This window comes from Salmo salar, chromosome ssa11 (genome assembly GCF_905237065.1).
Source record: "Salmo salar chromosome ssa11, Ssal_v3.1, whole genome shotgun sequence".
Classification (NCBI taxonomy): Eukaryota; Metazoa; Chordata; class Actinopteri; order Salmoniformes; family Salmonidae; genus Salmo; species Salmo salar.
This window is the reverse complement of record NC_059452.1, coordinates 16069683-16094888: the sequence shown is the minus strand read 5'-3', so window position 1 is coordinate 16094888 and position 25206 is coordinate 16069683. Positions and strand designations below refer to the sequence as shown.

The window sequence follows — 25206 nt, the reverse complement described above, 5'->3', positions numbered from 1 at the left end:
TTGACACAACTGTGGGAAACATTGGAGTCAGCATCCCTGCCAGAATCACATGCAGTTTTCCCATTGCCAATCAGTCACATTTTCAGGTAAAGTCCAGTTCACATGCACATTCCCAACAGGTTACAGAGAACAAAATATATTTTAACAAAATCATGGAGCAAAAGGCATTCAGGGGCAAACAGAAACAATTGTTTCATTATTAAGTGTTCATTATTGATACAAGTAATTATTTATTCTTCAGTATGAAATGATAAATGAATTACCCAAGATCACAATGATACCAACAGTTTTTAATAATCCCCAGCAGATTAGTAACACGGAATTTGAGGGAAAGCTTAGCTCGGAACAGACTGACTGCTTCCACAGTTTACCCATTAGCATCTAAATTGCACAGTTGTAACAATTAACTACCCAAATATCTTAATTACATTATGATCTTGAAAAACTAAACATCAGCAGCGTACATTCAATATGCCGACCTTCCATATGAAAATCACCAACTTTTAAAACACACAACTGATTTTATGCTTATTATTCAAAAGGAAGAATAGTCCCAAGTCCTACAGTTAAAATAGAAACAGTTCAAATATGTACATCTATGCCTACTGTAGTCCATTCATAATAGCAGGACAGATGTGCATTTAGTCTTCCACAGGATTCCTAATTCTAAACTGGTCTAAGTATTGCCTCCAGCTTCAAGACGTTCTTCAGGTTGATTAATAAAGATTACATGCATGAATAGCAACAGCATAATTGTAAGACAGAATGAGCACTTTGGAGAGTTGTCTGTGACACAAATAAGGTGAACAAATAGGTTTAAGAAGCCATGAGAAGTCCTTGGCATAAGCGCTGCGTTGGTTGGCACAGCTGTGTTCGAAGTGTGGGCGTTCATACAAGAGTCCAACAATACGAGAGAATGTGCCAAAGAAACCGTCCTGTCAAATTCATTGACACAGTTTGGAGCAATAGTTCAGGTTTTTTTCTTTATCAAGCAACAGCTGTCCGAAATCAAAGGGAAACATATTCCTTTTTAGGTAAAAGACAAGTCAAATTAAAGTCATTGATCATTTCAAGCAACATGCCATGCCTGCAAGTCTAGGTCACCGGGTCAGCAGAGTCATCCAAGACAGCGAGGTTCTGGCCCAAACTGTCTCTTCCAGACCACTTCTGTCTATTCTTGCGGCTGACAGTTCATTCAAATTAGTAAACAAAATAAAAGTATTCATAATCTGTCATGAAAAAAACAAATGTACACTGTATAGCACTCTTGTACATTATATCATTGTAATCGTTAAGGAATTCTAATACCAAATAACTTATAAAACAAATAGTTGCAAGTCAACGGCTGCACAGAATGAGATCATGAACTGTTTTATAGATTCAATGATACATGGTTTTAGGTCAAACTGCTTCATGGAATAATAATCTGTAATCGTGTCTTCAGAATAGTCCATCGCCATAAGAGATGCACCTAAAACGACGTCATGATTTCAACCAGTCCTAAGAATGACATCTGTAGCACCATTGAAACAATGCAGAGGAATAAACGCTTTTGTTAGAATGTTCTATCCCAGATCCAAGAGCAAGTTGACAAGGTTTACAGAATGTCGATGGCTTGACGTCTCTTCCCATAGTCCACCGCCCGGTCTCCCTGCATGTCTCGATCTTCATCATCTGAAAGGAGATTGACGACAGAACAAATCAGGGAGTAGTCATCTCTCTCATCCCTAAATTACATTTGCTAGATGGGGTTTCCTTTTTAAATCTAAAAGATTATCATTAGGAATGCTGCATAGAAGAGCATCATACTGTACGTATTAGTCTGGTCCCATATTGGCCATAGAATTCCTAACGCTACTTTGTTATCACAGTAGCCTATTAAAATCAATGGCATTTTCAATAGCAGGGACAACAATAGCTGTTATAAATGTCAAGATCAAGTGGTTAAGTGATTAAGGAATAAGGACCTACATGGAAATCTGTTCCATTAAAAGGGTAACACAAAACACTTCACAACCTAACCCGTCGTGGAGAAATGAATGACAGCCGTACAATAATGATAAGAAAAGAACGCACATGCATTTAAAACTTCAAGTACTACCCAAACACAGCATCTATCGATCTACTGCAGGTGTACACAGATGACCAATGGGCACAAACAGGTGGTGGAGCACAGATAGTGGGGAAGCGCACAGCTGGATGAGGCATGCAGACATTGGAGTGGAGTCAAAGAACCATAAGTCACTGAGGGGGAGAAGTGCCCCCCCCCCCACCACATGTAGAGGTAGGGTTTTATTGTGGTATACAATGATGGGAGGCTTGTCCTCCAGTCTAAATGACCCACTGAACAGTCCTCAGGCTTAGACCCTGAGGGGCGGTTGGTTATGGATGTTCCTGAGACAGGAATGGTGGGTAACTCAGGGTGCTGTGAGCTCTGGCCGAGCTGGTGGTACTCGGTCTAATGCAGGGACAGCAGGAGTGGAGGAGGGAGAAATGGTGATACAGCTGGACTTGAAGACCCCTGGCCTGGCTCACCTTGGACGTCTTCCTCCCCACCATCACCATCCTCTTCCTCATTGTAGGCCAGCTCGGCCTGCTTGTCCGCCTCGTACTCACCCACGTTCCCATCGTCCCCATTGTAGTCCGCCAGCTTAGAGCCGTGCTGCGGATCTACAGGGGACTCGTTCTCATCAAAGAAACGGCCTGTAGAGGCAGAGAAGGGCCCCATCAGGAAGGGAGGGAAGCAAAGAGATTGTGACAGAGTCACAAGAGAAAGGTTGGAGAGAGTATGAAAGTGAGGATGATGAAACTAAGAAACGGAGGGGATCAGATGGACTGAAGGAGGTAGTGATGTGTTGGACTGTAAAGGTATGGGAGGGAGGCATAGTGTATTCATTGACCTGGCCAAGGCTTTCGACTGTCAATCACCACATCCTCATCGGCAGACTCAACAGCCTTGGTTTCTCAAATGATTGCCTCGACTGGTTCACCAACTACTTCTCTGACAGAATTCAGTGTGTCAAATCTGAGGGCCTGTTGTCCGGGCCTCTGGCAGTTCATGGGGGTGCCACAGGGTTCAATTCTTGGGCCGACTCTCTTCTCTGTATATATCAATGATGTCGCTCTTGCTGCTGGTGAGTCTGATCCACCTCTACGCAGACGACACCATTTTGTATACTTCTGGCCCTTCTTTGGACACTGTTAACAACCCTCCAGACGAGCTTCAATGCCATACAATTCTCCTTCCGTGGCCTACAACTGCTCTTAAATACAAGTAAAACTAAACGCATGCTCTTCAACCGATCGCTGCCTGCACCTGCCCGCCCGTCCAGCATCACTACTCTGGACGGTTCTGGCTTAGAATATGTGGACAACTACCTAGGTGTCTGGTTAGACTAAACTCTCCTTCCAGACTCACATCAAACATCTCCAATCCAAAGTTAAATCTAGAATTGGCTTCCTATTTCGCAACAAAGCATCTTTCACTCATGCTGCCAAACGTACCCTCGTAAAACTGACTATCCTACCGATCCTCGACTTTGGCAATGTCATTTAAAAATTGCCTCCAACACCCTACTCAACAAATTGGATGCAGTCTATCACAGTGCCATGCGTTTTGTCACCAAAGCCCCATATACTACCCACCACTGCGACCTGTACGCTCTCGTTGGCTGGCCCTCGCTTCATACTCGTCACCAAACCCACTGGCTCCAGGTCATCTACAAGACCCTGCTAGGTAAAGTCCCGCCTTATCGCTGGTCACCATAGCAGCACCCACCCGTAGCACGCGTTCCAGCAGGTATATCTCACTGGTCACCCCCAAAGCCAATTCCTCCTTTGGTCGCCTCTTCTTCCAGTTCTCTGCTGCCAATGACTGGAACGAACTACAAAAATCTCTGAAACTGGAAACACTCATCTCCCTCGCTAGCTTTAAGCACCAGCTGTCAGAGCAGCTCACGGATCACTGCACCTGTATATTGCCCAAACAACTACCTCTTCCCCTACTGTATTTATTTATTTATTTAGCTCCTTTGCACACTCATCTACTGTCAAAACTACCATTCCAGTGTTTTAATTGCTATATTGTATTTACTTTGCCACCATGGCCTATTTACTGCCTTTACCTCCCTTATCGCACCTCATTTGCTCACATTGTATATAGACTTATTTTCCTACTGTATTATTGACTGTATGTTTGTTTTACTCCATGTGTAACTCTGTTGTTATATGTCAAACTGCTTTGCTTTATTTTGGCCAGGTCGCTGTTGTAAATGAGAACTTGTTCTCAACTTGCCTACCTGGTTAAATAAAGGTGAAATAAAATAAATAAAAATATGTTTAAGGGGAGTTTTGGGGGACAAAAGAGTCATTGGCAATGAAGTGATATGTGTAAAGAAACTTGGTGGAAAACATGACGAGTGTGTGTATGTGTGGTGCAGAGTGTGAAGATGAAGCAAGGAGAGGGGTAGCTGGCAGGGCAGCTGGTTGTGGTATTGTTTGGAAAGTAGGCAGCGAAGGGAGGGAGGGAGGAGAGCTGAAGCCAGGCAGGCAGCAGGAAGGAACACCCTGAGACCCTTGAAGTCAGGCGGCCTCTCCCACTGTGTACACTCTGACATCTGGCCATCTCTCTCTTTCAGTCTGTGGCGACAGCACCTCTAATATGCATGACTTTATGAGCAGTGTTGAAGGTTTGTTAAAACCCTGATAGCTAGGGAAGGCAACCACTTATAGTAGACCTAACGCAGCGTTGAGAAAGAAACTCTAGATAGGGCTCGGACTGTAGAGCGCGTTCAAAAATAGCTTCCGTAATTGTAAAGGTTATGTTGTAACCTTGACACACCTGCAAGTGAGAGAAGCTTTTCTTACTGGGACACTGCTGCTAAAGGTAAAGAGTAAAGACACAACCACAGTCTCCATGTGTCACATCTCCTGTGTACTGAGAGGTACTCAGTCTCCCCCGCCCATCCCCACCAGCCTTTGGAGGCACTCACTCTGTCGGTGACGCAGGGGCTCAGCAGGCTTGGGGTCTCTGGCATGCCGAGGTTCTATAGGGTTGGGCACCTGGGCGGGGTTAGGAGGCAGAGGCAGTCCTGCCCCTTTCCTCTGTACACCATCTGCTTTCATCACATTGGCAGGAGCTTAAAGGAGACAGCGAACCAGAGGTAGCATTAATAATGACTTTTTTTCCCGTTAGAAATATTTCACCTGAAATGTGGTTATCCCTTTTGGGCTTTTCATTTGTAATGTACAATAGGAGAGAGGTTTAGGGTGCACTCTCTCCTGTAGTATGGAACATGCTCCTTCAGAGAGATAGCCTACAGTCTGAAGGAGCATGTTTCAATCTCCGGGAGAAAAGGATGAGTCACCTTTAAAAAGACAGGCTGTCAGAGCACTGCGCCAATGATACGTTTCCCTCCATTTTCTACACAAACAATCCATGAAAAAAAAATCTGAAAACAGGAAGCCAGCATGGCTCACGTTTTATAGCAGCTAGTGTGGAGTTGGAGAGGCCAAGAGCAGCAGGGCCTCTGCTGTACAGCCATTAAGAGCCCAGTCAGAGCAGTATTTCTCCTGTCTCATCCGGTGTGAATTTAAATATATATTTATTCTCTCTCCCCCTAACCTCCCCTACCTGGCCTGATGACTCCTTGCTGTCCCCAGTCCACCTGGTCATGCTGCTGCTCCAGTTTCAACTGTTCTGCCTGCGGCTATGGAACCCTGACCTGTTCACCGGACGTGCTACCTTGTCCCGGACCTGCTGTTTTAGACCCCCTCTACCACACCTGCTGTCTCTAACTCTGAATGATCGGCTATGAAAAGCCAACTGACATTTACTCCTGAGGTGTTGACCTGTTGCACCCTCTACAACCACTGTGATTATTATTATCTGACCCTGCTGGTCATCTATGAACATTTGAACATCTTGGCCATGTTCTGTTATAATCTCCACCCGGTACAGCCAGAAGATGACTGGCTGCCCCTCAGAGCCTGGTTCCTGTAGGTTTCTTTCTAGGTTTCGGCCTGCCTAGGGAGTTTTTCCTAGCCACCGTGCTTCTACATCTGCATTGCTTGCTGTTTGGGGTTTTAGGCTGGGTTTCTGTACAGCACTTTGTGACATTGGCTGATGTAAAAAGGGCTTTATAAATACATTTGATTGATTGAGTACCCAGGCCATGGCCTCAGGTCTCAAACTTAATGACAGACGCACAATAACAAGTCACCACTAAAGCGTTCCTGCTCTAAATAAGTGGCTTTGTCCCTGGGCAGCAAAACTAATCAAGTGAACTGAAAATGCAAATATGGAGTGTGTGGAGTGTGAGTTGACATACCTCTAAGCTGTCTGTGCTGCTCTCCGAACTCATCTGCCTGGATGGCTGCCTTGTTGTCCTCATCAAAGAGGATGGGTCTGTCTGCCACCGCCTGGGGGGGCTGCTGCTGGAGGGCCCCCGCTAGTCCCTCCATCCCCAGCCCTAGGACCCTGTCCTGGATCTGGAGCACAGGCCGGTCCAGAGAGGGGTCTCGACCAGCCCCCTCACCGGCCCCCACCTCTCTTAACCCAGTATCAGGTATCTCTATGTGGTTCTGGGTGATGGCTGGCTTCTTCAGGGCTGGAGAGAATGAGAGGGGAGGACAGTTCCAGTTGAAATTTGACACTAATCTTACAGCCAGAATCGTTATCAAAAGTAGAATAACCAGAGAGAATAAATACTCACCAAATTGCACGTCATCTATTTTTCCCACTTCACTGTCCTCAATACCAGGCATGCCAGCATCACTGCCAGGCTTGCCCAAACCTTCTATCCCAGGAGGGAGAGAGAGAATGGATGGGGTGGAGGGAGAGAGGGTGGGTTAGCTCTGAAACATTACAGAGGCAGAACGTGGCAATATGAGCTGGTTGTAATGTTACCTTTGAGGTCAGTGTCTCGGCGTGTGGCCACAGTTGGGTGCTCTCCTGCTGTCTCCACCTCAGTCCCTCCTTCTGCAGCTCCGACCTTCCTGATATCCAGCACACTCTGCAGAGGGAGGGAGGGACAGAGAAAAAGACAGAGGGGAGAGATGAATATAATCACCTTCACTATTGCTGGGTAAGTAAAAAAGTCACAATGACTAAGTGCAGAGCTGCTGACATCCAGGACAAAGTATAATCCACGGAGTGTATGATCTATGAACACCAGCAGGGGGTGGTAGACAACTTACATTACAGGGGAAGGAAAGGCAGGGACATCATGACTAGGTGCTCTGACAGAGGGCCTCACCTTTCTCAGCTTCACCGCCTCCTCCTCCAGGGTCTTTTTAGCTTTTTCATGCTCATCCATTAGTTGTGTGATTTGACGCCCACACTGCAAACTATCACACACAATTGGTTAGACAAAAAACAAATAAAAAAATTCACAGAGAGAAAAGCAACAAAGCTCTTGTCAGAATTCAATAACCTGAACTTTGCTGTGATTTTGAGAGCCTAGAGCAAAAACATGAAAGATGTGTTGAGAGTTCATTCTCTCTACCTCTCATACTCCAGCTTCCTCTCCAAGTTGGTGCTGTTCTTCTTCACCTCCCTCAGCTGGATCTCCTGCCTCATAAACTCCTGTTTCAGCTCCTTCAGCTGCTCTACACCCCCCCCAAATAACACACAATATAACCTTAGAGTTCATATTCTATGAACGAATGCAATTTCAACCATGTAGTGATATTAGGCTATAGCTTTAGTGTTGAACAATCGTTCAATAAAGAAACTAGGATTGACAACATTGCAAATCTGTATGCATTAGAGTTCACTTGGCACATGGGACACTTGAGATAAGATGTTTTAACAGCATTAAGCAAGCTGCTGTTACTGCTCCAGGCACTATGGTAATACAAACCCATACCGCTTTCTGCTAGCCTAGCCACAAGACTCCAACAGAAATGTGCCCTCTGCTGGCCAGTGTCTGCTCTTACCTTTCAGCCTCACAATCTCTGACATCTGTGCTGTGACATCACCCTGCACCTTCATCTGGAAAGGAGAGAAAAGAACATCAGTCCAAGGAAAGGTCACCAGAACCCTTTATGGTCATTGTTACATTCCTCAGTTTCTGGGTTGTGGGTTTGTAAGTGTGTGCATTTCAGGAAATGGCTTCCTGAAGCAGCTGATTGGTTGGCCCCGTCGCTGATTGGAGCGCTGACCCCCTCCCTTTCGTCAGGGGATACAGCCGTCTCGTCAATAACCAACTCCTTCTCCAGCTTGATACAAAACAGTGTTCCTTTGTCAGAGAAAATAGCTTATTTTTGATGTCCTGTGTTGGTTGTTGTGGTGTGCAGTGAAAGTTTTGTTGATATTATTTTGTAGCCGCTCCTTCAGAGGTATGTGTATGCCAATAGGGCTTAGGGTTTTCACTGAAAGTATTCTGTTTCATTTGTTCCCAGGGGGGAAGGGGGAAGGCACCTTGGGAGTGTTTAGGTGAGAGGCATGCGGGCATACATAACCCGTCGTATTTAATCTATGCACACCAGGTAAGACCTGGGCGGACCACCGGCTGTATTTTGGTTAGCGCGCCAGGTGGTGCTTAAGGTTAGGCAGGAAGGCAGGTAAGGAAGGAGAGGGACTAACTTTTACTCTTTGGTTCCGTCCAACCCCTTTTCCCCACATTACCGTGTTAAGGGATAATACATTTCCTGTATACGGTCTTTTTCTCTGCCTCTGTCGTCCTTCCCAGCACCTACGATCACATACTATTTTCACTCCACGGGGAGTTGAGATGTAGCAGGGTGTTGCGTTCCCTTCAAGAGGCGTATGTAACAGTCCTAATGCCAAATACAACCGGTTTAACAGGACATCTAAAGCGTTACATGGCTGAACTAGCCTGACTGGAAAGATATCATTTTTATACTATGTTCAGATGCAATAGTATTTCAAATGTCAGCTTGGCAACAGATATCTAGCTGCATAAAAGGTTCCGAGTGAAAAGTCTGCTTGCAAAAGACTCCATCTCATTCATTGCATCTGACCAGCCCGAGTGACTGGAGGACCATCTGCAGCCACATATTGAGTCAGATTAGATGGATGAGAGATCCTTGGGGACAGCCAGGCTGAGGCAGTCAGAACAGACCACAGAGCAGCAGCCTTCATTAGATCTCGTCTCCTCTTCATAATGAAGCCTGATAGAGCTCTAAGCTGAACACATCTTTGGCTCACTGGAATAGGAATATTTAAGATGAATAAGTTCACATTTGGAGTGATTAACAATGTTTAGCATATTTATACATTCTTTCTGTAATAGACTATTTGCAGTGACCCCCCCTCCCCTCTTTTACGCTGCTGCTACTCTTATCTTGACATATTACCTCAACTAACCGGTACCCCCTGTATATAGTCTCGCTATTGTTATTTACTTCTGCTCTTTAACTACTTGTATTTTTGAAACTGCATTGTTGGTTAGGTGCTGGTAAGTAAGCATTTCACTGTTGTGTTCAGCACATGTGACTAATACAATTTGATTTGAAATGGCTTCTAGTGTTCTGTTGATGCCACTAAACTGGATGATGTATACTATGGATTAAACTCATATCTGTTGATAGCGATTGATGCGATTGTATTCTGTGAAACACTGATTCTGTAGCAGCTGACCAAGTCCATGCCTTTTGTTTTGACTTCCTAATAGCCTCTCGGGTTTACAGAACCGTTGGCTGCTGTTTAGGATAAGGGCCGTCTCAGAGAAGGCCAGTTGGACATTTTCTCTGCTTCTGTGTTCGAGGTGTCTCCCTGTTGCAACTTGTAATAAACTGGATTGATTTTCTGTGACTGCTCTTCTGTGCATCAGGAAATTCATAATACACCCCCAGACCGCTTAGAGTGAAACCACCTTAGTCAGAACAATGTGCTATTGGCCCATTACGACACACTGACTGGCTAAGGGGTTATTCAATTTATTTTCATACATGTACAAAGACAATTCAATCTCAAGTGTTATTGTTGCCTCAACCAGAGGAGAGCGGCTGTGGCTTTGAGGTAGATTTAGGGAACAGCGGGAGGGGTGCAGGCGTTTGATCTCAGGAGACTGAAGGGAGGAGGTGAATGTGAAATGCAGCTGGGAGAGAAACCGAGGAGGGCCATCCCTGGGGCACTATTTGTGCATGCTTATAGGGACAGAGAACATTAAGTGTTTCCTTGTCTGGCATCTGTATTCTGCACATTTGTGTTCATATGCGCACGTTTGACGATTAGCCTATGTGGCCACACACCTGAGCTGTATTAAGGTGTATTTATGTATACAGTTACCTTTGTATTGAACATAATAGAACATAGTAAAAATAAAAAGTGGCGAGGGTGTGGCAACATTATGCTACACCAAATAAGATTAGGTATTTGCGTTCTGTGCTCTACATAAATAAAAACATGCTGTATCTGGATTGATTACAAAGGCATTGTGAGCTTAATTTATGCATACATCCTGTGTTCAGTTTCATGTCTAATTGTGCAATGGTTATATTTCAAAAGGAGACGAAATCCTAATTTGTCCAGTTTGCTTTCCTTTGTCCCGTCTTTCCCCTCCCCCTACCTTGACCACAATAAAAGGACGGCTCAGCACCCAGTGTTGCCCAGTGACATGAAGAGGGAGCCATCATCGCAGCGCTCCTCATTAATATGTACTAGTCACAGAGGGAGCTGTTATCCTCTCCTCTACCATGCAAAGTAAATGCATTCACGATATAAAACAATAATACTTGTTAGATGTGGTACATCACACATTTGCAATAACCATCTTTTTGAATATACCAAAGCATATCTAATTGAAAGCACTCAAGCTGTCCAAAATCCAGCACAGGCCATATAGGTCCAGTCAGGTCAGTGGCTGAGAGGCCGCAGACGGAGTGAGAATCTGTCAGACGAGAGAGAGTTCTGTCCTCCTGAGCCCGACTGATCCAGACAGGCTCCTCTGCCCTCCACCCAATTACGCCATCTCCCTTATCTGGGGTTTGACGAAGTCTCTACGGCCCAGCCAAACATATAACCACTCAGAATGAGCAAAACTGTCACCAGTGTAAGGACAGGAGATTACAGCTGCTAAAAACACAGGCAAACAACCATCAAACCTAGGAGCTTCATAGACCTACTGTATTCTACACCCTCGATGCATGAAATTAACATCAAAAGACAAACATCAAACCCAGCGTGGAGAAACCAAATCAATTTGAGCATGGTGCAGACACCAAGGGGATGCCTGGCTGGGACTACCCTTCCCAGGTGGCAAGTAACCACATGTCAAAAGAGATGCCTACTTTGTTTGCCTGCCCCCTGGCCCATATGTGCAATCCAATACTAGTCTCTCCCAAAGCAGAGTCTCTCTGATAGCTCCATTGGCCCAGTCACGAAACATTTCATAGCTGTGTGGCATAGGGGCTGAAGGAAGCGTTATTTATAGGCTAAGGAGGGAATAGTATCCAGTCGGGCACCTCTATATGACTGTCCCAGAGACAAACTCCTCCACCACAAATGAGATTCACAGTCTATCAGTTGTCACTAGCCACCAATCAAATCCCAGGGGTGGATTCTCCAGGGAGATCCAAGAGCTTGAATCAAATCCACACAAAGAGGGACTCAGAACTTTAATGAGGCAGAACGCACAGAAGAGGAGTGTCAGTAATTACAGCATCAATGTCAGCCATTGTGGAGATAAAAGCTTCATGCTGTCACCTTCCCTGAAGAGAGAGACACTGAGTGGTTCACAGTCTCTCCACCAAAGCTGCTGTGTGGAAAATAACAGTGCTCTTTCTAGGCACCCACAAAGCACACTGCAGATGTGGAGACGGAGACGGAAACATTAAAGCAAAACACCTCAGATATTTACATTGTGTTGCTTCTCTATCCTTCAGCAGTACTAACATGAGAGGAGTATTGGCATAACTAGGTTATACTAATACAGCTTGATTACTACTACCACCACCACCACCGTAACTCAAATCCCATTCCTGATATGGTGTGTGACTGACAGTTGCTAACACACTCTGTCCTTGGTAGTGGAGTTGACAGAGGAGTGGAACACCTGCAGAGGAAGAACAGAGTAGAACAGGATGCTGGTTAGGGTTGGGCGATACTACGATATCATGATGTCAATCGATCGATGGATGATGTCATGACAGACAATTTAGCCTAGATAGTTTATTAGTCACACACACAGGGTCGCAGATGTAACCGCAGGGTAAAGTGAAATTCTTACGCTCTGAGCTATGAATGAGACAATATTTGCCTATTTCAATAAATATGTTAGTGTCTTCAGAAAGTATTCACACCCCTTGATTCATTCATTTTGTTGTGTTATAGCCTAATTTTTAAATGGATTAGATTTCCATTTTGTGTCACTGGCCTACACACAGTGGTTTTATGTTGACTTTTTTAAATTAATTAAAAATGAAAAGCTTAAATGTCTTGAGTCAATAAGAGTTCAACCCCTTTGTTATGGCAAGCCTAAATAAATTCAGGAATAAAAATGTGCTCAACAAAAGTCACACAACTTGCATGGACACTTGTGTGGAATAGTGTTTAATAGGATTTTGAAATAACTACCTCATCTCTGTACCCCACACATACAAATAATTGTAAGGTCCATCAATCGAGTAGTGCATTTCAAACAAGGGCACCCATTGGTAGATGGGTGAAAATATCCCTTTGAGCATGGCGAAGTGATTAATTACACTTTGGATGGTGTATCAATACACTCAGTGACTACAAAGATACAGACGTCCTTCCTAACTCAGTTGCCGGAGAGGAAGGAAACCACTGAGATTTCACCATGAGGCCAATGGTGACTTTAAAACAGTTAGAGTTTAATGGCTGTGATAAGAGAAAACTGAGGATGGATCAACAACATTGTAGTTACTCCACAATATTAACCTAAATGACAGAGTGTAAAGAAGGAACAGTAGGGCACTAAAGTAAAATTGCTAAGAAATTTGGCTATTTGTTTTTACTTTATGTAAGGAATGCAAAGTGTTATCTTTGGGGCAAATCCAACAACATCACTGAGTACCACTCTTCATATTTTCAAGCATGGTGGTGGCTGTATCATGTTATGGGTATGTTTGTCATCGGCAAAGACTGGGGAGTTTAAGGATCAAAAGAAACTGAATAGACTTGAAAATGGCTGTCTAGCAATGATCAACTACCAACTTGACAGAGCTTGAAGAATAAATTGTGCAAATATACTACAATCCAGGTGTGCAAAGCTCTAAGACGTACCCAGAAAGACTATAGTTGTAATCACTGCCAAAGGTGATCCTAACATGCATTGACTCAGGGGGTTGAATACTTATCTAATCAAGATAAGTATTCATTAATGTTAGAATTTTTCTTCCACTATGACAGAGTATTTTGTGTAGATCGTTGACAAAAAAAAGACAATTAAATCCTTTTAATCCCACTTTATAACAAAATGTGGAAAAAGTCAAGGGGTGTGAATACTTTCTGAAGGCACTGTATGGGCTAAAGCACCCCATTGTGGCATCATGACTTCACATTTACTGTAAACATAACTTGACACAAATCAGCTACTTTGTCTAATTTATTGGTAAAGTGGTCAAAATGTTATAGGGTATGACAGCTTTGTCTACTTCTCTGCTACTCAAATCTGGAACAGAAATATCTTGTAGAGATTAAACAATACAGCCGTTTTAGTAACCGCATCAACAACTTTTTGTATAATTTTTTTAACTGCGGTTTTGACCACTTTCCGAACTGACAAAAAGTTAAGAGGTATGAAATATTCCTCTACTTCTCTGCTATTCAAATCTGGAAATAAGAACAGAAATTAGAGGTCGACCGATTATGATTTTTCAACTCCGATACCGATTATTGGCGGACCAAAGAAAAGCTGATACCGATTAATAGGCCGATTTTTTTATATATGTAATAATGACAATTACAACAATACTGAATGAAACCATTTTAACTTAATATAATAGATAAATAAAATCTATTTAGTCTCAAATAAATAATGAAACATGTTTAAATAATGCAAAAACAGTGTTGGAGAAGGAAGTAAAAGTGCAATATGTGCCATGTAAAAAAGCTAACGTTTAAGTTCCTTGCTCAGAACATATGAAAGCTGGTGGTTCAATATTCCCAGTTAAGAAGTTTTAGGTTTGAGTTATGACGCGTCGACTATTTCTCTATACCATTTGAATTTCATATACCTTCGACTATTGGATGTTCTTATAGGCACTTTAGTATTGGCAGCCTAATCTCGGGAGCTGATAGGCTTGAAGTCATAAACAGAGCTGTGCTTCAAGAATTGCTAAGAGCTGCTCGCAAACGCAGTAAAGTGCTATTTGAATGAATGCTTACGAGCCTGCTGCTGCTGACCACCGCTCAGACTGCTCTATCAAATCATAGACTTAATTAGAATAAACACACAGAAATACGAGCCTTTGGTCATTAATAATGGTCAAATCCGGAAACTATCATTTCAAAAATAAAACATTTATTCTTTCAGTAAAATACGGAACCATTCCGTATTTTGTCGAACGGGTGGCAACCCTAAGTCTAAATATTGCTGTTACATTGCACAACCTTCAATGTTATGTCATAATTATGTAAAATTCTGGCAAATTAATTACGGTCTTTGTTAGGAAGAAACACAGTTCGCAACAAGCCAGGCGGCCCAAACTGTTGCATATACCCCGACTCTGCTTGCACTGAACGCAAGAGAAGTGACAATTTCCCCAGTTAATATTGCCTGCTGACATGCATTTATTATAACTAAATATGCAGGTTTAAAAATATATACTTCTGTGTATTGATTTTAAGAAAAGGCATTGACGTTTATGATTAGGTACATTTCTGCAACGAAGGTGCTTTTTCACAAATGCGCTTTTGTTAAAATCGTCACCCGTTTGGCAAAGTTGAAGTAGGCTGTGATTCGATGAATAATTAACAGATGCCGCATTGATTATATGCAACGCAGGACAAGCTAGTTAACCTAGTAATATCGTCAACCATGTATAGTTAACAAGTGATTATGTGAAGATTTGTTTTTTTATAAGATAAGTTTAACACTAGCTAGCATCTTACCTTGGCTCATTGCAGCCACAAGGTCCTTTTGACGCTGCACTCGCGTAACAGGTGGTCAGCCTGGATGGATTGCAATGTAATCGGCATCCAAAAAGGCCGATTAACAATTATTTTGAATTAGTGCCGTTTTCATATCGGCCATGCAGATTAGTCGGTCGACCTCTAACAGAAATATCTACTACCAATCAAGAGGTACAGCCATTTTAGTAACAAACTAATTAAGCCAACTTTTTACTGTTGAATTAACTGCCATGAAACTTTTCAGAACATTCAAATTATAACAATGGGGGAGCACAGTAAGCATGAGAAAATGAATGTTTGTCAATATGCATGCTACCGTGCTCCACACTCAAGTGCATTCTCTCAGATGTTCTCTTGAGTACGTTCTTGTGAGGACAAGTGTGGAGAACGCATAAAACATTACATTTGAGAAGCACTCGCTGCACCTCCACCCAGCCAAGACAATGGCAACAATAGAAACAAATAGAAGCTAGCTAGCAATTCTTCGTGGCTATCTGGCTAGCTAACAGTAGTAGCTAGCCAGTTTCGTAAGTCAATAGGGCTATGGGCTTGCAATCTACACACACTACAGTGGGTATTGTAGGCAGGTAAACATACCAAAATTAACACAGCATGTATTTATTAACGTATCAAGATTACTATTTTCATTTGTCAGGCAACATATAAGATGTGAATAAGCAACATTTAATTCCTAAGTCAGTGTATTTTCTCTCGCTTCAGCTCAAATAATGACCGCCATTAATTTCAAGAAATGTTGCATCATTTATTACGTGGTTGCGTCACATTTCTGTGCATACTTTCCGTTGACGCTTGTCGATGCATGCTTGAAAATATCTACAAACGGAGTACGCATTCGAGAAGTGCTCTGTTTCGCATACATTGATTTGGACTCATACTCCGACCCTCCCGTGCTCCAGTTTGCGGGCTCGGAGCACGGTGGTATGCGTTTTGAGAAAAACCTAATGAGCAAATGTGACTTTTGACAAACAGCTACCTTGACCACTTTTCCCAACAACACATCATAGATAAAAAGTTAAAGGGTATGACACCTTGGTCTACTTCTCCGATATTCAAATCTGAAATCAAAACAGCAATAACTACAACCAATCACAAAATTAGCCAGTATAGTGTAGAGAACCATTGTACCATCTAAACTGCTGTGAAATACATTTTCCATAACCAAAAATATTGTATTTTCAGCTGGTGTACAAAACCGAAAGTAAAAGACGCAAAATAACTCAACTTAACTGGAACCATAGAAATAGTGCACATAGAACCAATCTACCACTTCTTAAAAAATTGTTTTAATGACAAATCTATAACTCAGTTCTATGTGAATTTGGTCAGGGTCGCCAAAAAGTAACATACTGCAGCTTTACATTTATTTTAAACTTCAACAATGCCTCCTTGTTTTCTGTACTCTATTACAGTTTGCATATACACTGTGGTATTGTAGTAAGACAGTGGATAAAAGTGTAGTAGGCTAGTCAGTGTAGTTATTTGTGATGAAATATGGGATCTACCTGCCCCACAATCCAAAGTAATAAGGTTGATAGTGTAGTCTATCAAAGCAAGACCAATTATTTTACAAAATTTTACTTTGAATATATATTTAACTGCTTGCCTTAAGTAAAACATTTTAAACTTCTTCCACTACCACAAAAACACTTAGAGTTAAAGCAAGTCCCACCAATTTGTCTTCATGTAAACTTACCATGTAGTTTATTTTTCTATTATTTTATGGGGGAAATAAAGCAATTATTAATCAATTCTGAAGATTGTAGAGTGCTTCTATCCAGCCCATGATCTAGGCTTATAACCTAGCACACTATGGTAAGACAGCCCGTTCCGCATCAGACAGTCACTGCTCCATCATGTGTTCGCCACACACAGACACACAAACAAACCTGTTCTGCGCCACCAGAAAGGAATATTCGAAAACATTTGCCATTGCCTGCACTTAGCCTCTGCCCAGGCTTTTAACATTATATTTCCTCATGATTCATCCAGCTGCATTCAATTTCACTACAGAGCCCAACAGTCGTTTTTTTTAATGGAGGGGCGCAATAGGGGCTTGTTTTATGGGTACATAATCACAATAGGACTAAGGATGACATCGCCCAAACCCCAACACTGGTAACATCAGAAAATTAGATCCTGATACGGGACAAAGAGTAGATTTAACACCGGGAAATATCTGGGATTGGCCTTACACTACGACATTCCTCATGTTGAACAGAAGATTTGCACTGTTGGACCCCATTATCATTCAGGAAATAAGCTGTAATTAAAATATACAATCCGGTTTGGGCATGGCTAGCCCACACAATCCGAAGAGCAAACATCCGTGTGGGTACGGCAGAATGCTAATGAAAGGTAGGCCCTCCCCCTCAGCTGTTCCACACCTATGCAATCTGGTGAGGCACGTAAGCATACATTGAGGCTGTTGGGACAAAGGGGCGGGCAACTGACTATAGTAAGGGTAAAAAGAGGCTGGTCCCTAGCATTGGGCACACAGATGGGCCCTTGCAGAGAGGACCCAGCTGGGACTCATAACCCCCATGTCTGCAGGGAGGGAGACTACCTCACGTAAAATGACTAATATAAGTGCACAAATAAACACCAATAAACAATGTGCAAACTGCAATGCCAGGTTAGCAGGCACTATTGTGATAGGGGAAAAATGAGTTAAGCTGTTACATGATATGGCTTTTGAAATCACCTTTGAGATACAAAGGATCTGATGGGAATCACAGCTGAAGTAGATAAACTAAAATATTGTTTATGAGTTTAACCTACATTTAAAATGACATCAAGACTCATTCCATGAATTAGGAAGTAAATAAAAAAAAAAAGGTGTCACTTAGGTAGTCAGTTCAACCTCGACAATGCACTGGGACAACCCACTTTCAACTGCTCAGTCTTTACCCATGTTGGTAGGTGTCACTAGGTTGACATCATTGGTTTTGCCCTCCACTGTAATATAACAATAGGATGCAGGTGCAAGGCTGCTTTCCACCGGTCAAACCTATGGCACAGTTAGTTAATAAGCCTGAGATCTGCAGGAACTATGAAGCATAGGTACAACGGATGGATGAAGTGATCTAGTATCGAGTCCTACCCACCTTTTCATCCGTACACTTTTTGATGAGAGCTTCGCGAGCTTGCAGCTTGACCTCCAGCATGCTGTTATCGCCGTCCTTCTGATCGATATGTTTCCTGTGCGTGTCTACCTGCACCATCAGCTCCGAGTTGCGCTTCTCCAGTCGACTGCGCGCCGCGTCGGTCCGCTTCACCTGTGTCTGCACCTCCGCCAACTCGTCCAATAGGCGCCCTTGCTTGTTGGAAACAGTCCAGTAGTTGAAAGACAGTATGGCAATGATCACCATCAGCGCGATCAGGATGAAGGAAGGGAGACGGCCTCCTCTTCGGTTTGCGCCAAAGCCAACCATTTCAGAACGTATTCGATAATTGATCTAGAAAACTAAAAAAGCCTATGCTTCCACTGGTTAACAAATTGGGTAGCTGACATGCCGTTCAATTACGGCAAAAATACAGCCACTGAGAAAGTCTATAAAGAAGGCATTTGTATCAAACCCCAAACGAGTTTCTTGCATTAGTTAACGTCAGGGAATGTGGGGAATAGTTATTCACGCGTCTTCCCGCTTCCGCACAGTTGTCGCCTGTCTTGTTTGCATTCATCCAACGACGCTGTCAGTGGATGAAATGCATCTGCAGCGACGTGGCCTAAATGCAACAGCAAACGTGGACAAACACTAGCCAAGCACGCAAGTGACAAATTATTTAGCTATCTAACGAGTCCAGTGTCAAATTATCAGAGCGATTCTGGTGGGCCCTGAATCGTTTCAAGATAGATAGAAAAAGTGTATTTATCCACCAAATCGTAAACCGACAGTAGTTAGCTAACGCGTTAGCAACCTGACTGCGCTAACACAGATGTACCAAACTGGTTTGGCTAGTTGCTTGTAACTGAAAGTGCTAGTCAGACACACTGCAAAGCAACTATCGTCATCCTAATGATACATCTTGATTATGGATCTTAAATATGTATATAGAACATACTGTATTCAAACGTTAATCTAGCTAACCTTTCTAGCGATATCCAATGCAATTCAACGTAGTTGCTACCCGTTAACTGCTAATCCTAGGAGCTACTACGCAAGATAACGTATTTGTACCCTATATTGCTTTCTTTGTAGCTAGCTACTAGACTCATTGAAATAAGGTTACACGTGGTAAACGCTTATTTTACCGATAGATAACAATTTCCATCACTAGCTGGCTAGTTTGCTGTCAGATTCCTAATCCGACCAGTTTTGTTTTACCCCTGTCCCCTAAAGATAGTCTCGAGCCTGTCTTGTCTGTTGATATGGTTACTTTAGCTACTTCCACCTTGGCTTGGCTGGCATATCCTCCGTTGTTGGTGCCTCTTGACCCGTGGATGTGAAACGCAAGCGACGTTGAATACAGTGATTAGCTATATCGTTAGACAGTTAACGTTACATGAACAAATGACTAGCTAATGTAGACACACAATACAGGCTAGTTCGTCAAACCACCAATTTCAGATTTATGAAGTGTAGCCAAGGCGTGCAAGGTGCGTGGTTAGGTTAAAGTGACAGTGCAATTATCCAATCATGACATACGTCTTGCAATAAAGAACACATTCTATTGGGTAGTTCTTGCAAAGTTGGAAGCACATTGGATGAGAAAAAAATGACATGGACGGGGTTTTACAGATCATGAGGGGGTGTTGGATTCTGATTTCTAGCGCGCTGAAGTTCCGTGTTCGTAGGCAATGTAGAACACAGTGGACAGAAATATGATATGATTCAGGATCATCAAGTCAATGGAATCAAAACTGCTGGTGTCTGACTCGGGTGGAAACGTGTGTGTGTGAAGGGCCGGTTCCATGCATAAGCGAAATAAGTGGTCACTTAAGGGGCCCCAACCAATATATATATATATATATATATATATATATGATATTCCACGGCTGTCAGCCAATCTGCATTCAGGCCTCGAACCGCCCAGTTTATAATAACTAATTTAGCACATGGTGATTTCACCATGGAAGGCCAAAACTCTATCACACCAGATATGGCTGACATTGTAAAATTTTTTTAAACATTTTGGTCATTTAGCAGACGCTCTTATCCAGAGCAACTTACAGTAGTGAATACATACATTGCATTTCATGCATTTTGTTTTTTATTTTTTTGTACTGGCCCCCCGTGGGAATCAAACCCACAACCCTGGCATTGCACACACCATGCTGGCGTTGCAAATACCATGCTCTACCAACTGAGCCACAGGAGATCTATATTGTTGGTGGTCTTTTCAAACTGCTCTTACACTAAAATGGCATTATCATGTTCACAATTTCACAGTATACCAACCTCATAATATGGAAACATATAAAACACAGGACAATCACCTTTAAATCTGCAACGTTTTCTCTACGCCTTATGGCAAAATGTGTGGAATTGCAGTAAATTAACTTTAAAACAATTTTTTCCCCCTCCACCGTCAAGAGGGGGGACACTAAAATGTTATGCCGAGAGGTGGGGGCCCCCCAAACAAGTCTCGCTTTGGGCCCCCTAAAGGCTAAAGCCATCCCTGTGTGTGTGTATGTGCATGTGTGTGTGTGTGTGTATGTAATTTCTCATTGTATCTACAACCTCAAAGAATCCGCATTTAAAAAAGTTAATTTCCCCAGCAGTTGTTTCCACCAAATGGACACGTTTGTAACAGCTGTCGTGAGAGAGAGTAGACCAAGGTGCAGCGGAGTTAGTGTTCATCATGGAATATTTAATAAAGAAAGAACACTATACAAACAAAACAAAACAAGACAACCGACAGCCAAACAGTCCTGTCAGGTGCAAAACACTAACAGAAACAATTACCCACAAAACCCAAAGGAAAAACATGCTCCTTATGTGTGACTCCCACTCAGCAACAACACTCTACAGCTGTGCCTGATTGGAAGCCACACGGCCAAAATCAATGAAACAAACCAACATAGAAAAATGCACATAGAACGCCCACCCAATGTAACACCCTGGCCTAACCAAAATAAAGAACAAAAACCCCTCTCTATGGCCAGGGCGTTACAACGTTGCAGATAAAAATAAGTGTGTGATGACGTAGTGCACACAAAATGTACTTTTGCGCTTATGTTTCCATTTACTGACTAAAAATCTAAAGTTCAATGTGTTTCCATCACATTTTCAACTCTACCAATAGTTTTGTCACAAAAACTTTTGCGTTAAATAGCCTAGTCTGGTCTTGGTACGTGCGCTCTAGACAACAGCTTCCAGATAGCCTACAGTGCAGGTAGGATCTGTGGGTAGTCTAGTCTACATAATGAGATTATTATGGATAAGAGCAAGAATGTTTTTATTTGTCAACCTGCAGTCAAGCGTCGATCATCATGTAACAAGAATAAGATTGTCGATATTTATTGGAAAGGAGCATCAAGATCACAGTGCACTTTCACCACCCTGTGAAGTTCATCATAACATGTCATCTGCAGCCTAATAAACTGCATATTTTCCCAAGTTGTAGTGTGAGGACAACATATGCATATCATCACGTGACTCCAAGTTTACTGGTTATTCCAGTGGCTTGCAAAAGTATTCACTCCCTTGGCATTGTTCCTATTTTTTTGCCTTACAACCTGGAGTTAAAATAGATTTTGGGGGGGTTTATATCATTTGATTTACATAACATGCCTACCACTTTAAAAATGCAAAATATTTTTTTTGAAACAAACAAGAAATAAGACAAATATAAACAGAAAACTTGAGCGTGCATAACTATTCACCCCCCCCAAAGTCAATACTTTGTAGAGCCACCTTTTGCAGCAATTACAGCTGAAAGTCTCTTGGGGTATGTCTCTATAAGCTTGGCACAGCTAGCAATCTTTAAGTCATACCACAGATTCTCAATTGGATTGAGGTCTGGGCTTTGACTAGGCCATGCCAAGACATTTAAATGTTTCCCCTGAAACCACTCGAGTATTGCTGTAGCAGTATGCGTATGGTCATTGTCCTGCTGGAAGGTGAACCTCCGTCCCAGTCTCAAATCTCTAGAAGACTGAAACAGACTGGAGCGAGAGGGGTTGAGACAGGGTGAGCAGGTCTGGAGGGGAATCCAAGGGGGTAGTTGAGTGAGGAATCCAGGACAGAGGAGCAGGATGATGAGACATGGGACTGGAGACAGGGACCAGAGTCAGAGTGGGCAGAACTGTAGTGGAGAGGAAAACAGCGTCAGGCAAGGAAAACAGGCACAACAGGATAGCAGGCTCTGAATAGTAACAAACGGCTAGCCCATAGACTGACTGAGCAGAGATTACGATCCGGCAGCGTGGAAGTGGCAGGGCTGAGTATTTGTAGAGGTCTTAATTATGGAACAGGTTGCAACTGGTGGGGATCTGCTCTGACTCCAGCACACCTGTCTCTGCCCACACAATCACACACACACAGAGAGAGGGAGAGGGAGAGGGAGAGAGAGAGGGAGAGGGAGAGGGAGAGAGTACTGGGGGAGTGGCGGCAGGTCAAGGATGAGCTGTAGAGGGCGTTGCAGGAGCAACGTTGCGGGAGTGACACTTTATTTAACTAATTATGTGACTTCTGAAGGTAATTGTCACATCTGCTCCTGCTACAACCTCTGGTGTTCATCCGGTGTCTTCTTGACCTGCAGTTACTCCCCCTGTACAATCTCTCTCTCTCCCTGGCCCGTTCTCTGTGTGAATGTGTGGTTGGAGACAAGTGTGCTGGAGTCAGAGCAGATCCCTACCAGCTGCAACTCGTTCCATAATCAAGACCTCTACAAATACTCAGTCCTGCCACTTCCACTCTGCCAGATCGTAATCTATGCTCATGATTCTAGCCATTTATGATTATTCAAGATCCTGGTACTCTGTTGTGCCTGTTTCCCTGCCTGACACCGTTTATCCTCTTATTGCAGTTACCGCTCTGTCTCTGTCTCTTGTTCCACATCTCACCACCCAACTACCTTGCTCTCGATTTTACTCGCCACCACTACCTTGGATTCCCCTCAGGACCTGTTTACCCTGCTCTACTCAGCTAACTCCAACCTCAGTCTCCACATCTGGTTTTTCTGCAACTCATCCGAGGTTCCCTGGATCTGCACTCCATATCTCCCTGTGTAACAATAAATATTTTGGTTCATTCATCCCTGTTTCCTCATCTGAGTCTGCTCTTGGGTTCCCCTGTGTCGCTCCACTTAACAGTAATATGGTTGCACCAGATCTTATTTAGGGGCTTCATAGCAAAGGGGGTGAATACATATTGACGCACCCCTTTTCCGTTTGTAATTATTATTATTATTTTTAAACAAGTTATTTTTTTCATTTCACTTCACCAATTTGGACTATTTTGTGTATGTCCAATACATGAAATCCAAATAAATATCAATTTTAATGACAGGTTGTAATGCAACAAAATAGGAAAAACGCCAAGGGGTGAATACTTTTGCAAGGCACAGTATATGATCTTTGTTGTTGTCAAATAGCAGTCAAGCATCTATAATCATGTCACCAGAATAAGACCCTCGATATTTATTGGAAAGGAGCATCAAGCTCATCACCTTGTACTTTCACCACCCTGTGAAGTTCATCATAATTTATTAAATCTGTAGCCTAATAAACTGTATGGTTTCCCGAGTCTTAGTGGGAGGACCACACACCATATGCATATCATCACGACTCCAAGTTATTATTATAACAATATTTGCATAAAGGCGTTTCCACTGCATAATTCATTTTATCGACACAAAACGATCCCACCATGTCTAATGAACAAATGATCTGTTTGCATTTATAAAATCGTACCGAAACTTCCTGTTTCCATCACAGCTGTCATGATTGTTTTGATATGGTATGACTTTACTTCCATAAAAACTGTGGATGGGTCCACTTGTATTTCCAATTGAGTTTCAGCAACTAAATGCTTCCATAGTATGTAAATGTGGTTAAAGAGCGACTGCCTTTAAAAAGTAACAAATCCCTTTGAAAACGTCCTATGTGGGTGGCATCGATATGAGCCAGAAACAGTTATTCTCGAGTCAAAATCAGGGGTGCAACTTTCACTGGGGACGGGGGACATGTCGTTGTCGCCCCCCCTCCCCCAAAATGAGGCATCTGTGTACTTTAGGAACATGCAGACGCCTCCGGGCAGTAGGGTAGACTGTTTGGAGTGTTTGTCCGACTGGATAAAATAAAAAAATATGATTCAACAAGATATGTTGTTTGTGTTGCTCTCAAGAACAGGGCGCCATTGAAGGGAGTGATTACTGGGATAGAGGCAGGGGTGAACATGGATCAGCTGAAGGGGAAGATTCCCAGTGTTTGTGATGCCCACCATTTGATGCGACAGAGATCCCGTGGAGAGTGGGGTGAAATAGAAGAGTCACTCTGTTCTTTTGAGTTATGATGTTGAGTCTTTACTTGACTAAGTCATGTTAGGATATATCAGTTATCCAGTACGAGGTTTTGTGCTGAACCTGCTGCAGTGTTTCAGGTGCCAAGTGTATGGTCATGTTGCAACAGTGTGTAGGAGGAAGATTCTTAGATGTGAGAAGTGTACAGGAGGACATGAGATAAAGGAATATGTAGTGTCAGTGGAAAAAGTTGGGTGTGTAAACTGTAGGGGTATCCATGGTGCTGGAGATCAGAAGTGTCCGGTGAGAGAAAGGTAGTTTGAGGTTGCCAGGATCAGAGTAGTACAGAAGGTGTCATATGCTGAGGCAGTGAAGAGGATCCCTGTGAGTAGGATAAGGCCAATAGATATTGATAGGAATAACATGTGCTTCAGTAACTGTGTTTCTTAGCGTCCATACCCATCGTTATCATCTGTACCACAGTAATAGAACGTAAATCACAGAAATTAGATGTTGTGCTGGCAGCTGCAGAAAAGCACTTGGTTGTACGTGATTTTACTGCAGAAGAGTTACAAGGTGTGTTGAACGATAGTGTCCACACCTCCCAGGCTGCTGATCCGCTGTAGGATCAGATAGTGGTGAGGTTTTAAAGGGTACAGGGTTAGTTGGTAGGGCAGTTTTTCTCCCTTTTCCCCATCTGTTGTTCCATCCCTTTT

The 25206-nt window shown here is 42.9% G+C and overlaps 1 protein-coding gene across 5 annotated transcripts; it reads right to left on the bottom strand.

Annotated features, from left to right (window-relative positions):
* Window positions 1-269: 269 nt before the first annotated feature.
* LOC106562149 (protein GOLM2) lies at window positions 270-19688 on the bottom strand. 5 transcript variants are annotated; one of them, XM_014126804.2, is made up of 10 exons: window positions 18190-19688; window positions 7939-7993; window positions 7506-7608; window positions 7257-7347; window positions 6908-7013; window positions 6714-6797; window positions 6330-6608; window positions 4992-5138; window positions 2536-2703; window positions 270-1674 (listed from the first exon to the last, which is right to left on the bottom strand). In XM_014126804.2, the coding sequence occupies exons 1-10, from the start codon at window positions 18514-18516 to the stop codon at window positions 1598-1600; spliced, it is 1437 nt and encodes a 478-aa protein (XP_013982279.1). In that variant the 5' UTR covers window positions 18517-19688; the 3' UTR covers window positions 270-1597. The 5 variants fall into 5 exon arrangements, with proteins under 5 accessions (XP_013982279.1, XP_013982281.1, XP_013982280.1 ...); XM_014126806.2 differs by having other exon boundaries at window positions 2617-2703; XM_014126805.2 differs by having other exon boundaries at window positions 6714-6794.
* Window positions 19689-25206: the final 5518 nt, after the last annotated feature.